We start from the raw sequence: 16,001 nt of genomic DNA on the forward strand, positions 1-16,001 counted from the left end.
ACGTAAAGCATAAAAAAGTAAACAAAATATAAAAATAAAAAAGAAAAAAAATTAATTTTAAGTTTTTTGTAAAGTTGAGTGTTAATGTTTTCTGCCACTTATTAATGTGTTTCCTAAAGTTTAGTGTTAATGTTTTCTGCCATTTTTTAATGTTTCGTAAAGTTAAGTGTTCATGTTTTCTGCCATTTGTCCTCCTCCTCTGTCGCCACTTTCGGAGATCGCCTCACTCGAAGGTAAGGTTCCACATTTTACTACATATGTACGTACAGTATTTTTTGTACCCTGTACACTAATACATTTTATTTACAGGTATAGTATAGTTTATGTTAGGTATTGAATGGTCCAAATTGTGGTATTTCATTGTTTATTGGTCAATTTAGCTTTATTATAAAATTTACTATGGTGTTTTTGTAGGGCTTGGAACGAATTAGGCAATTTGCATATAAAACGTGGTTCGAGATACAAAAAAATCAGGTTACAAACGCCGCTTTGGAACTGATTAATTTCGTATCCTGAGGCACTACTGTACATAAAATGTAGGCACAGAACAATAGGCAAAGTTACGTATGGCAAAGAAAACGTGCATCTGAATGGTAGGGGATAATTAAGAATAACCATTGTCAGTTGTACATAATTTTGCAACATGACTTTAAAATGTTATTAGGGTGTTCTGGGATGATATTTCAAGGCAAATTTTTGTTTGAACTGTCAAGTTTGGCGATGAACTGTGAAAATGGGCAGTTATAGGCATTTTAAGGGAGTATATATAGCCTACTTAGTTACAGTAGTAGGCGAGTACTGTAATGTACGGTTACTTTGGGTTTTCAGGGATGATGGTTTAGGGTGTATTTTTGAAATATTATATTCTTTTAGCATGATAATTTAAGGTATATTTTTGTTTTAACTATCAAATTAAGTAGTGGAATGTTAAAATAGACAGTTACAGGGGTCATCCCTTAGTCGCGGATCAGCAGTCACAGGATCAGTTAGCCACGGGTTTTTCCTTGGACCGCTTCTCAGTCTATGTCATGGGTATGAATTGCAGCATCAATGATTTGTCTTGTTGTATAACCATCGACATACATAAAAAGATTCACATAATAAAAACTGACAATACAGGGGTCCCCTCCCTCATATTCGTGGGGGACGCTTACCAGACCAAGGCCATCTACAGAAGACCAGGTCATTTGGGGGGTGAAAGAGGTGTGACAAGACCTTGGTAGTGGTAAGTTTGTGCTGCTTTATGCTTTGAATGAAGAGGTCGCGCTCTATTTCCTTCCAGTTTTCTGCTGTTGTTACAGAAAATTTTACTGTATATGGACCCATAATATTCACCTGGAACTGACCAATAATGCCATTTGTGTGCTGTGTACCGAACTGCAAAGGGAATTACCAAAATGGACCGAAAGTGAGTGTGTTTTCATTCCCAAATACATATGCTGAATAAACGAGTCCCCACACCCTTCCGAATCCGGTCAATGACAATTAAAGGGAACTGTAATATCAATATGTATATACGTATATGATGTTAGTTGAAAACGCTTGGAAACCATAAAGTTCCTGTAGTTGTTAATGATACTTGTGATCTTGACTTCTTGTTGAGTAAATTATGAATGAAGATATAAGGGAGCAGAAAACAGCCAAGCTTTGTAGCATAGTTACTATAATTCATTTGGTGATTTCGCTGCTACCAGTAATCAAAGAACAGTCATTTCAGCATTTCAGTACACTGCAGTTTGTATGTGAGCAATTACATGCACAAAAGGGCACAAACGAATTGAGCTCTTCAGCTTTGTTGTTCCCCAAAAGTAGGAGGGGGTTAATCATCTACACAAAAACAATAAAACCGTTACCATGTTTTAAAAATTTAAGCCGCTGTGCGAGTTGACAATATAGCTATGTAATTTACTTGGTATGTGTAAGAGTTACATAATAAAAATATGGAATGTTATTCCATATATATAAAAGACTAAAACTAAAGAGGAATGCTTGCAGGAATGTGATCAGACCAGAGACGCTAAGATGACGTATACCATAAAAGTAGGCTAAGATAACATGCCGTCACCTGTAGTCATTCATTTGTTTATAAACTTTAGTCCAAGCTTCAAGCTTGAGACAAACACCGTGACCTATAGCTCAAGCGGCCTACGTGATTAGTAATGTGTCTCATTTTGTATGTATGTTTATATGTTCGAGCTACTGTCTGCTTCCTTTATGACTTGTAACCGAGATGGTAGTCGGAACAGAACAGAATTAGCCATCATCATTGGCAGAAGCGATCAAGCCATCGTCATTAGAAGACCTGTACAATCATACCTGATCTTCACCATGTAATCTCAGAAGAATATATGTATTTTTATACTTTGTGTTTTCTACTAGAACCTCACATCATTGCCGAATCACCATGAGTTTAACACATCGTCGTCATAACCAAAGAAGATAATACCGACTTCGCAAGTGATCTACAAACCCCAAGACACTCCAATGAATATGGAAGTGCATAACCAACCGACTTAGCATAAGATTATCGCAAGTCTAACATTACCTCATAGGGCGCCTTATTATACAAGGCAACAGCCCTAATATTGGTGGCAGATTACTAAAAGAACTCTACAACGTCTTTCGAAGAAAAACCAGAATAATGAAGTATCATATCAGAAGTCTACGACGACGAAAGCAACAGATTCTTCATGCAACTTAGTATCATCGTTTAGTGAGCGACTTCAGAAAACAACAAGAACTCTTCAACGTCTTCCGAAAAATAACGAATAATGTATCATCAGAAGTCAACGACGACAAAAGCAACAGATTCTTCAAGCAAATTAGTATCATCGTTAGTGAGTGTCTTCAGCAGTGAATAACTTCAAGAAACAAACCCGAAGTGTCTTCTTCCTACGGCGACAAGTTTCGTCTCTCATTAGAATCATCCAAGAAAACATAGTTTTATTGAGCGTTTCCAGCACTTCAAGAAATAAACCGGACGCGTCTGCAGCATCGGATCTTCAAGGGCTCGAATCATCCAAACAACGTGCACGGGGGAAACTGAAGCCAAACCAGGTCATCCGCTAAATAGAGAAGGAGGGCCAAGGGCACATCGTTATCGGAACACCGTGACTTCCCACAAAATCAAGCTAAGTACAATTTTTTATTCATTTGGAGTAACTTTGAGTGTTTCCTTTGCAGGTCGAATTTCGTTATTCCTGTGGCTGAAGTTACGAGACATTCTTAATCTTATTTTTTTACAGAAATTATCTACATCATTGGGATTTCGCTACTGCGAGTTTTTATCTTTGAGTTTCTCTTTCCAGAAGTTCTCCTGAAATATCATACTGTGTTAATTTTATCATTTTGGGTGATTATTAATCCTTTACGTAACAAATCATACTAAACAGTGAATATGCATTTACGCAGTGGACGTCTGTATTTATACAGATGCATGGATAGGGTCGTTAGGCACCGTAGTGATTAGAAAACACACAAAAACCAGTGGAACACCCGTACAAATCTAGATAAATTAGAGGTAACACTATTTCGGGTCAGGACAATAAAATGCTCCTGTGCAAGGTCCCGATCGCAGTTTTAGCCTTGAGTTTTTTTAGTTATATGCATAAAATATCGAACCTCAATGACTCAACTTAACTTTAAAAATACGGCTGGATTGCAAGGAATAACATGTCTGTAAAAAACTTTCATTAGGCTAAATGCACTGACCAGGATCCCTCACTATTTCAAATTTTAGCAAAGAATGAAGTAAACAACAGCAAGTACAAACAGTTAATATTGAACGCAGTAGAGATAACTTTTTTAAATAGTAATCGCTCAATTCTGTATAGTTCAAGTCATTCATACGTTCGTTGCTTTATAAACTAACAGCAACATAATGCTAAAACACACAATACGTTGCCGATGGTAATAAAGAGAAGAATCCTAATTATTACAAAAAGAAATAGGTAAACAGTAGCCCTTTCAGAAACAAACAAATCGTGCTTAAGCAAACTTGTTTACTGTGTCATCTAGTCAAGCGGTCAAGGTCAGTTAAATCTGCCGAGTGTTCAAAGCATTTGCACATTCCACATAAGCGACTTCAGCGGAGAGGAAAAACGATGTTGGATCATTTATGCCATACCTTTTTTTTTCATGCCAATACCTTTTTGAATTAAAAAGGAATTTCCCTATGAATCACACGACCGTATCAAGTAATCAGAGCAGGTTCTCGTTTTTTTTAATACATAAGTTATTATAAGTAGTGGTGGATTAAGCACGACTGCACGCGCCGTAAAAATTAGAATATCTTGTTTTATTCCTTTAGTACACGTAATATCCTGTATTTACGGACTCACCGTCTGTTGTTTGAACTTCCCTAATGAGAAGTCCGGATAAGCGAGCGCTTATAGATACCTCTATAGTTATAAAAAACATTGATCTTTATCTAGAGTAATTGTAAGATATCCATCTAGGGGTATACAAAATATTATCTTACCTCCTGCAAAATAAGGCGTGTTTATCAAAGGAAAATTCTATAAACCTTCAAACATATTAAAATCTGTTTGAACAAAAAGAGACAGTTAATCAAATAATAACTTATATAGAGGAACAAATAATTTGTCTCATAAATTGTGATATTGTTCAACGACCCAACAGAATTCTCCCACAACCGCAGTCACAGTTTGCACGTAAAATCTTGAGACGCATGCACCCTCGAATGTCTTAATGCGTGTAAAAAGACTTTGCTGGGATCTGAAATTTTAGTCCTTCCCGACACTCTGAAACATAACGATTTCCATGAACAAAGCCCTAGACACGGTTGACTCGCAGCAACAAGTTAATCTAGTAATCCACAAAACCTATACATACATATAAATATCGCATTTTCTTATTGTTGCAAATTTTTAATCACGCCCAATCAGTCGTAGATGAATCTCTCTTACACTCTATCTAAAGTAATATCCGTAAAGTCATTCAAACAGAGGTGATTCAGCAGAATTTTTTTTTTTTTCTTTTATCTGAATACCAGGAAGTTTTTCCACTACCGAGTGATCTCTGGGAGAAAAACGGATGTCATTGAAAACAAAATACGGTCTAAGGACAAACATAAAGCTATATGCGTACCTTCGTATAGAACCCCAATGAAATTTCAAAATAGAGATAAATGACGAAGTTGAAAAATGTTAGTAATAGGAGTCATTAGAAAATCAAATAAGCCCATATAATTTTTCCCTCAAACGTGATGCCATAAAAGATCGGACTTGGCGTCTCTGCGTAGATTTCTGTCGCTTAAACAAGGAAATGACTCCCGATAGTTTCCAGTGCCATGTACCGACGACATCTTATCTCTGTTAGGTTAGAATAAATTTTTCACCAACTTGGACTTACTTAAAGGCTTTTACCAGATACCATTACCTAAGTGATTGTACCTCATACACCGTTTTCAGCACACTCAGGGGACATTATCAATTTTTACGTATGCCTCCAGCTTACGTTGCGCTCCAATTACAATATAGTGTTTGGAGACTTTTAGGGGATACCCAACATGCCTATTGGTTGGTCTTGTAATCTTTTCTAATACCTTAGAAGTACATTCGCATAAACTAGAGCTAGTGCTACAGAGACAAAGACAAATAATCTCAGAGTAAAATATCTAAATGTGAGTTTTTTAAAAACCGAACATGTTTATCTAGGTTTTATGTGTCTAGTCAAGGTCTTAAAGTAGTCCATGGTAAGGTGTCGGCTATTCATAACTTCCGGTACCTATTAACGTAAAGGGGATACAGCACTTTCGCGCTGTAGTGGGTATTACAATCGTATGTAAATATGTAACTCTTCAATCATAGCAGCTCCTTTAACAGATCTTACGAAGAAGAGCGTAGATTTATTATGGTCTGAAAAGCATCAACAGGCGTTCGATATCTTAAAAGCGGAATAATGCAGCTCACCTAACTTAAAAATCCCTGATTTAAATAAGGATTTTTTTTTTATTTGCAACAGACGCCTCAGACCAAGGGGTAAGAGGGGTACTACTTCAGTAATATGATAAACAGTTCTTCCCTATAGCTTTTTATTCACGTAAACTAAAGCCCTCTGAAAGTAAATATGCAGTAATAGGCAAGGAAGGGCTAGGTATCGTTAACTCACTAGTACATTTCAAGTTCATAATCTATGGCTATCCTGATAAAAGTCCTTACTGAACATGAGTCCTTTACCAAGTTTTTTCAAAGGCTTTAATCACAGGTCCCCCCCAAAGGAAACTCTGGGTGGGCCAAATGAATCATTCAGGTCTTTGGAGCCATGATAAGATATCTACCTGGGAAAGCAAATATCATAGCTGACGCATTATCCCGCAATCCCGCACCATACTGCAAAGAACCATTAATTGGACTAAAAGATATAGAAACATCCGTGCCTATTGTTAAAACCGTATCTAAACAAGAAAATTCATTAACCCAAGAGATCACGAGCATTGAATATCTGGGTTGGAGCGCCGAACTGTTACAAATTGAACAAAGCAAGAGTCAACAGCAATAAGCAAAACAATAAACACTTCGAACGGAAACAGGGTCAGCAATAAGCAAAACAATAAACACTTCGAACGGAAACCCTAAAGCAAAAGTATACTATTTAAAGTATGTGTATCAGAATTATGTAATCAAATATAATATTTTATGTAGGTCCGTGACGAGGAAAACCCGAAGAACACAGCAGGTGACTAACGACCAGGTAGTAGTAATAATCTCTTTCATATCAATCGTCCTAAACTGGTTGCATTCCGTCATCCAGGGTTCTCTATTATGTCACAGAAAGCCAAATCACTATTTTACTGGCCTACAATGCTTACAAATATAAAAAGCACATAACTAATTGTAACACGTGTCATGAAAACAAAGGATACACTAAGACACCTGTCAGTTTAGGGGCCTATCCCGTGCCAAATCAATCCTTGAAAGAATATACGTAGAATTATTAACAGAATTACGAGTCTGACAGAGGTAATAAACACTTCTTAGTGTTAATAGTTCCTTGACACGTTATATAGAATTAATAGCACTAAAAACAAACACCGCAATTGAGTGCGCTAGGAATATTTATGAGTGCTAAATCAGTAAACATGGAATTCAACACATAATAATAATCTGACTCGGGTGGTGTAAATCAATAATAATCTCCTTAACTCGTTGTGTGAATTCCTTTCCATTAAGAAAACCAATACTATATTTTATCACCCAGAGTCAATCGGTTTGGTAGAATAAGAGATAAATAAAAAAGTGTCAATGTCTTACGAGTTACAACTCGTGATATTGGATCCAAACTGGATTATAGCGGTTCTCGCGGTTTTAAATACCTTTATCATTCATATCTTGTATCTATAGAAATGATACCGCAAGTAGCCTTATATAGTACGCTGCTAGGATACTTTTCCACATATTCAAGCCAACCATTAATTTATCAAATATAAAAATAAAATAAAATAAATATGGATACAAGTGGAGCCAATATAATACACTCAGTAAGAAGTCGGAAGGGTTACAAGTTATAATAAAAAAGGAATCACGATAAAATCAATAAGCAAAACGGAACCATAGGTTAATTAAATATCCAAATATATATATGCGTAAAGATTTGAATTCTAACTTAACGCTTTAGCAATGACAAATAAGCTAAAGTTCAAACACATATCAAAACCTACTGACATATTGTCTGTCCCGGTGATTTATATTCGTAGTCAATGAAAAAAAAATAAAAATAAATAAATTAAATTAAATAAAATAAAAGATTTTAAAGTCAGGAAGTCTAGAAGTGAAAATGTATATCTATGCGAATAATCTTACAGGGCAAATAATATATATAATTTGTATGGAAACCTTTTTTCATTAGTTTGAATGAGGAATATCTAATTTAACATAATTACATTTATTTACAATCATGCAGATTTCCAACATGAAACTAATATATTATTCAATTTTGGTACTGTTTTTTTTTTCAGACATTCTTCTCGTGTGGGTGGAGTATTAAAAACAAAAAATACCCAATTTATACTAAAGTCGTATTTATTAAAGCAAGTAACGTAACTCTTAGCTGGCGGAGAGCAATCTCCTGCCAAGTGACGACGTTATCAGTTCTGAAGGTGCATGGCGCGTTGTCGGATCAGCATTGGTCCTTTTAACCTCAATAAAACGCTTGCAAAGCAAAGGAGGTTGCTGGAGAGAGAAATGCTTAGCCCGAATTTCTCATGGGCAAGGCAGACTTTAGGTACAAGTGTCTATCCGTATGCGCAATGCAACTTTAGTTAAGGACTTGCAATAGTTTTAAAATTAATGAACAAAATAAGCAAATAGAATTTCTATAACATCAAAATGAATTAATTTTTTCTGAACCTCATAGACAATTAGTCAATAACTCAGCTTATGACATTGGTAAACGGACATTTAGAAGTATAAAGTTATGGATATGAAATATTTACTTGCAACATTAGTCTACTACAATTCAAGTAAATCACATTCATGGGAAAATGTCACATTTTCTTGAAAAACCCAAAGTTTATATAGAAATTAGTTACATAGTGGGTTCTTACGTTGCATCTCCTGCATATTAATAGTTTTAAAAATTAACCTCAGAGGATGCGCGCAAGAAATTTGAATATGAAACTTTTGTTAGGGGCACATAAGATCGGATTTTATCACAGCTTAATTTCAGTTAGCAAAGAGAAATACAGAATCATGATTAATATTCTTTTTGACTCTTATGTTGCCTGGCAATCTTACAAATAGCTCCGTTTCACACTTCTTTGTCTAGTAACTTACTACCAGTAATATCGAATTTTCTTTGGGATTCGTATTGATATCTGTTTATTTTTTATAATTATGGATATTTTTACAGTCATCATAGACCTGGATAGGTTCACTCATTGTTAATGCCATGGATAAAAAAGTTTGTACAGCTGACTCTTTTGAATTCCATAAAATATCAGCGAATTCATGTGGGTTAAGTCTGGTTCTAAATGGCTTTCTCCCCCTGTATTTGGATGTCGTCTGAATTTACTTTTCCCTTGTGACAAGTATAATTTCACTTGCAGGCTGATTAACTGGAACCTGGTTACAGTATCCTGCAGTACGAGAGTTTCACATCGCAACTTCAAAAAATCGTTCGTCGCTGCGGACGACTGCAGTCAAGTAACAACCGCCTACAATGTGAAAGGAATAAGCACCATCATAAGTGAACAAGCTTATTTCATGGACTTCTTCGACCGACACCCGTATCCCGTCGTTAATCTCGTTTTAATGCGGAATGCTCCGGCGGCTGTCAGAAATAGACTACAAAAGGGACATACTTCCGACAATTACGACCAGAAGGATATTCAACTCTACGTTGCTGGCGAAGGACTCGTGCTGGGGATGATTTTATTCATCGCGAACGTATTCGTGTGGCTTAGAATGCAGAGAACAAGTATGAGGCCGAAATAGAACGTTGGACCCCGCCAGGCAATTTTCCCCTTGTTTTAACCATTTGGAATTGGCCATTTCATTTGGCTATAGGTGGTTGTCTGAGGTGGTTGTCTGGAACTGCGTAATGGACGAAAAGTTGTTCGAACGCTAGTTAAATGTGTAGTAGTATAACCTTGGTCATGTATCCTATATATAAAGTATCATGTATCCTATATATAAATGATCATAAATAACAGAGTCGAAATATATCTTTGCGTGTACGCACTAGGAATCTATATATAAATGATCATAAATAACAGAGTCGAAATATATCTTTGCGTGTACGCACTAGGAATCTATTAAAGTGCACATATATTAATCATAATTATATGAATCCATAAACATATGTATAAATAAATCAGGTAGCCTATAATCAACCTGTTACCTTTTATCATACCATAAAAATCATAGCATAAAAATCAACGAATCAATCAGCATAAACATTAATAATTTTATCAATTCATATATGAAATTTTTATCAGTTAAAATATGATTTTTATCATGTTATCAGAGTACATTAGTATTTTCTGTAGCATATGTATCTTAAAGAGATGAAGTGAAAAACTGTATCAGTATATATCATGTGATCACTATTATTTACGAATACTATCATATGCATATTATGTTTTATATCTTATTACTTGAATCTGTATTTGTGTACACCATGAATTTTTTTTACTTATAAGTATTTTCTATATATATCTATGTATATTCACATAGTGTCTGTATCACACCCCTATAAGTCAAATGCAAGTCAAGCTTGAGTAATATTCAGTGGTTGGTTTTGGTAGTTGACCGAGCTTTTATGTAAGTTACATAATAAAAATATGGAATGTTATTCCATATATATAAAAGACTAAAACTAAAGAGGAATACTTGCAGGAATGTGATCAGACCAGAGACGCTAAGATGACGTATACCATAAAAGTAGGCTAAGATAACATGCCATCACCTGTAGTCATTCATTTGTTTATAAACTTTAGTCCAAGCTTCCTGCTTGAGACAAACACCGTGACCTATAGCTCAAGCGGCCTACGTGATTAGTAATGTGTCTCATTTTGTATGTATGTTTATATGTTCGAGCTACTGTCTGCTTCCTTTATGACTTGTAACCGAGATGGTAGTCGGAACAGAACAGAATTAGCCATCATCATTGGCAGAAGCGATCAAGCCATCGTCATTAGAAGACCTGTACAATCATACCTGATCTTCACCATGTAATCTCAGAAGAATATATGTATTTTTATACTTTGTGTTTTCTACTAGAACCTCACATCATTGCCGAATCACCATGAGTTAAACACATCGTCGTCATAACCAAAGAAGATAATACCGACTTCGTAAGTGGTCTACAAACCCCAAGACACTCCAATGAATATGGAAGTGCATAACCAACCGACTTAGCGTAAGATTATCGCAAGTCTAACATTACCTCATAGGGCGCCTTATTATACAAGGCAACAGCCCTAATATATGTACGTATATTGAAACTTAATTTTTTCATGAAAATAAAATTTTTCATGTTAAGAAAAATACAATTTACTTCTAAAATCTGCCATTACTACTCCTCTTTTTCTAGGCACATCAGGTATGAAGAATCAGTGGCATAGTTCATGCATTACTTATATGCTACAGTACTAGTTTTAAAATTGTGCTGTACATTAATACATACAGTTTAAATAATAAAAAGTAAATTACTCTTTTACTGTTGGATACTTAGATATTTCACATCTAGGTACAATGAACTTTTAAACATTGGCAGGCAACCAAAAAGTGAAGTGAAAAAGGCCTAAGGTTGGTTATCTGGAATTCAACACTTCCTGCTGTACAATAAGGTGTTCATCTTTCCTTCTTTACAACCAATTTGCCCTTTCAATCTATATAATAATGCACAAGCGGCCCTGCATGTCTTAAGCTGTAGCCACTATATGCATTATCCTTTATCTGGTTACTTTTAATCAGGTGATGTGCATAAGTTAAAGCATGCTGGTTGTCAATTAATTTTGCTCTTAAATTACCATCCTTCAAAGTATTTTGCAGGGATCTCTCTTCAAATTATATAAGGCTTTTGTAATAATTTTCAGAATTTCACTATGGTAACAAAAATTCATTAAAGAAAATTACATTTTATTTACAATACATAAATAGAAAGAAAATCCCTTGATTCCATTTTAGTGAAGAAGGCTGTCTATCAAAATATAAACCGCAAATACAATTCCTTAATAGAAATCTTTTCTTAATAAGTAATCTGAACTCACTATTTGCTCCTGGTGATCTCATTAATGCTGTGAAAACAGAATACTACTAACACTAAATCAAGGACATTGGCTAAGTAGACAATTGCATGATTTAAAATCCTCTAGATTCTCTGTTCTTTTCAAATTCTTCCCTCACCCATTTGTGATACTTGGTGAGAATAGGCTGATAGTGGTAAGACTGGCTATCTCCTCGTTCAGCCATTACTGCTTCAACTTTCTTCTCCAGGAGCCTGAAATAATAGTCTCATTTAATACATAGCATGCATTTTCTTACAAGACCTAATGTCACTTATAATGGGGAACTGTGGATTTACTGAAGTAACTTCCCATTATCATCAGTTACAATGCTAAGTCAATGTCTGAGGTCAAGAAGTAAGTACTACATGTTAAAATCCTTACACTAATTCTGAATAACACTATACAAAATGAGGAAGGAAAACCACCAAATCTAAGAACACTAACTGTGACAATAGTGTGTCTGATAGTAAGCAAGAATCCTATTATAATTACTTAAATGGGAATAGCACCTCTGAAAGAATTAAAAAACAGTAACCTTTACAACTAACCTCATCTGCTTTTTTTCATTCTCTTCAAACATGAAGTGAAGATACTTTTCATAATCTTGCTGATAGCTGGTGTAAACATATCTAGCTAGGAATCTGGTGATGGGATGCTGAAAAAAATAATTAGGTAAGTACATCCATACAATATTTCAATAAAATAATAATTCAAGATTTCCAAGCTCCCCAAAGTTAGTTCTCTTATTTTACTTATGCCATATTATTAGTATGGTACACAAGAATTTATAAGTCATCTGAATTGTGCAATAAAATAAAGTTTCATATAGTATACTGTGGAACCTCGATTTTCGTACATAATCCATTCCAGAACATCCCATGAAGTCCGAAACATACGAAAACTGAAACAATAATTCCCATAAGGAATAATGTAAATACAATAACTGTAATGTGTTTCAGACCTCCAAAAATATTTTTTTTAAATGTATTTTATAGGGAATAAACAATTTTCCATACAGAAAACAATGAGAAATAAATCTAAATTAATAATGAAACAAATAATGAACATTTAACATTACTCTTATCTTTATGGAAGACTTGTCAGCATGTGGAACACAGAGAGAAGTTATTGTATGGAAGGGGAATCTCCCTCCAGAAAGATTTCAGGCATCCAAGGACCTATCTGTGGTTACTTCTCTTAGATTTTTGCTGGTACTATCTGGGGTTACTTCCCATCTGGTTTTTACTGCGTTATGACCAGCTTAAGTCACTGGACTCCTGGAGTACAACAAAATTTGCCTAAAGTGGAACACAGCATTGTCATTAAAGATGTTGGAGACACGGATTACTGCAACTTTGTTGGGATGATAATTTTCCACAAAAGTTTTTACATCACTCCACTTTGCAAACATGTCCTTCATCACTTTAGTATGCACATTATGTATGTCCATTTGCTTTCTGAGTTTTTCAAACCAACCTCTGCTGGCTTTAAATTCACTAACAGCAGCACTTGTAGATATTTTCTTACAGTGATCGGCAGGCAACACCCTCCAACACTTTGCTATGAGCTCTTTCTTAAATTCTATTGTGTTTCTCACCATTTTTACAGAAGGGCTGGCACTTGGAACTTTCTTCGACCCCATAATGGCTTATTTAGCAGTTGTACTCTATTAAAAAAAAAAAAAAAAAAAATGGCCACAAAAGCAGACGGGTCACAAGATAACTAGGATGCTTTGTTTGGGCACTGGTACGGGGCCTAATCAAACATTAGACCCTGTTAGGAGCATTTCTGAGAGTATGAAATCGGAGGAAATGTACAAAAGCTGAGACAAAATTTAGTTTAAAAAAAAAAAAAAAAAAAAAAAAAAAAAAAAAAAAAAAAACAAAAAAAAAAAAAAAAAAAAAAAAAAAAAAAAAAAAAAAAAAATCTACAAAAATCGAATTGTACGAAAACTGAGGTTCCACTGTACTTATCAAATCAAGTACTGTAATTACATTGCTATATTTTTCCACTCGGGTGGCAGCTTAAATTTGAAATTCTTGATAGTGCTACTATCATTTTCATGTAGGTAACTACTCTCCCCACTAACGGGGAACAATAGGAACAAAACTGACGAGCTCACCTCTTTTGTGCTTTTATGTCCACGAGAGGGGAGGAGGAGGGCTCAAATCTGCAATTAGTACTTGGTAAGTCTATACGAAACTTAATTTTTTCATGAAAATACCATTTTCACAAAAGTAACTTACCAAGTAATTACATAGCTGAATCCTACATTGATAGGATTTATAACGGGTGTTTCAAAATTAGAGCCCCCTGTCCACAGAACAAATGGAAAGTTATGAAGGTTTTTGCTATAGCCTATCTCCAAGTACATTATCTTAAGTTTCTATTAAACTTTTTTTCATTTTACATTTCTTGTATATTCAGATTGAGTGACGGAGTTAGATACAGTCATGGCTAACGACTCGGAGGAGATCAGATGGATTGACCAAATCTGGGCTATAACCTTCAGAAGCCAGAGATGCTGGCCCATCCTTCATTTCACATTCCTGGATAACTAAATACATTAAAAGAGATGAATTCTTTGTTAAAAGAAACTGTAACAAAAATCCATAAGACTGTCATTGCAAAAAGTGTGAGAATCTTGGAAGGCCTGAAGTCCTTTCTCAGGAGTCAAAAGACATCATAGCTGAGCAGAGGGTAGACCAAGAAAGTCTTTACGTAAATTGGCGCTTGAAAAAATCTGGTATCAAGCCATTTCATGTTATCAGCAAGCCAAACATCACTCAGCAACAGAGAGAAGACCGTGCATGGTTTTGTGGTTCATTTCTTAAAGATTGGGATGAAGCTGACTTTCTCCATGTTGCCACATCAGATGAATTCTTCATTTACACAAGTCAGGAAGCCAAATCATACAAATGACATCATTTGGGCTGCAAAGTTGGATGATATCAGTGATGACTTGTCCTATTGCCAAGTTGTGAAATTTCCTGAATGTTTGGGAAATTTTCTGTTTCACAGCCAAATGATAAATGTGGATCATCAAAGAAAAAGGACAGTCATGGAATGGCGAATACTTCAGAGAAACTGTGCTTACTGGTGGAGTATCTACTTTCCTCAAAGATCCTGAAAATTTGTTATCTGTTGAAGAAGTCACATTTTTGCATGATAAGGCACCATGTTTCAAGGCTCTTCAGACACAGGAACTGCTTCGAAACAGTGCTTATCGATTTTTCTCGTCGAGTGAATTTCCAGGTAGCTCCCCTGACCTTAATATGTGTGAAAACACGGGGGTGTGGGGGGTGATTTTTTACCATATTGGCTAAATTGTGTTTTTCACTGTATCTCAAAGCTAATGATATACTGCACTACCAGACATAAAATAGCACCAATTTGATGTATTCTACTATGTAAAAAATGCGATTTTGCAAGTGCAGGTGGGTGCTGAAAATTCTGTGGCTCAAGTATTTAGCTTCTGCTTTCCTCTTTTTTCCCAAACTTTAAAATTTTTTTCAATATGTTTGTTCTATAGTGATATGTTATGAACGATATGTTTTCCCTCATAAACACAAGGTGGTTCTGAACGTTTGTTATTATATATTTTTTTGTTTATCACGATTCTTCTGGTGATTTTCTTAGCTTACAAGTGTTATCTTATAATAAGTATGGCTCATAAGAAGTTTGCTCGTCGACAGGATGCATGTTCTCATAATATTAGCAAATATAATGAAAGAACGAGGCAGCAGGCTGTCGATGCCTCACACAGTACTGTTCACATGGGGAACACCACCAAAACACCAATTGAGTTGCCATCATTTAGTTTTCCAATTAAGTCTTTTCATAAACATTCATCTTTAGAATTTTACCATTTAGTAAGTTGTTATTTTCAAGATGCTGATGAGGATGAAGATGACTTTGCATTAGTGCTCTCTGATGAAGAGGAGGAGCCCAGAGAGGAAAAGGAAGAGGAAGTCAAGAATGATGCAATCGATGATGCAATCACTAAGTGTTCTGGTGTTGAATTACAAAATAGCTTACTGAGCACATACATGAACAATATAGTAGTTGATAAATTAGACGACATTGCAAACAATGAAAATAGATAATTTCATTACCATTGAAAAACCTGAGAATTATTTAGGAAAACTACATATGACTGTGGTGGGACCCAAAACTTGATGTTGTAGAAAATGGTTTTGATATTACCCTTATTTTGAAATGCAAGTGTGAAGAAATGATATTTTAATGA

The 16,001-nt window shown here is 35.2% G+C and overlaps 1 protein-coding gene across 1 annotated transcript in view; it reads right to left on the minus strand.

Moving 5' to 3' along the window:
* Positions 1 to 11,586: 11,586 nt before the first annotated feature.
* The window catches only part of LOC135198598 (NADH dehydrogenase [ubiquinone] 1 beta subcomplex subunit 5, mitochondrial-like), an 81,070-nt gene continuing 76,655 nt past the window's right edge, over positions 11,587 to 16,001 (minus strand). Inside the window, exons 3-4 of the mRNA XM_064226330.1 lie at positions 12,301 to 12,407; positions 11,587 to 11,964 (exon numbers count right to left, since the gene is read on the minus strand). Of these exons, the coding sequence (XP_064082400.1) occupies positions 11,826 to 11,964; positions 12,301 to 12,407 (246 nt within the window). The 3' untranslated portion in view covers positions 11,587 to 11,825. The remainder of the gene's footprint in view (positions 11,965 to 12,300; positions 12,408 to 16,001) is intronic.

The sequence above is a fragment of the Macrobrachium nipponense genome, chromosome 22 (genome assembly GCF_015104395.2).
Source record: "Macrobrachium nipponense isolate FS-2020 chromosome 22, ASM1510439v2, whole genome shotgun sequence".
Classification (NCBI taxonomy): Eukaryota; Metazoa; Arthropoda; class Malacostraca; order Decapoda; family Palaemonidae; genus Macrobrachium; species Macrobrachium nipponense.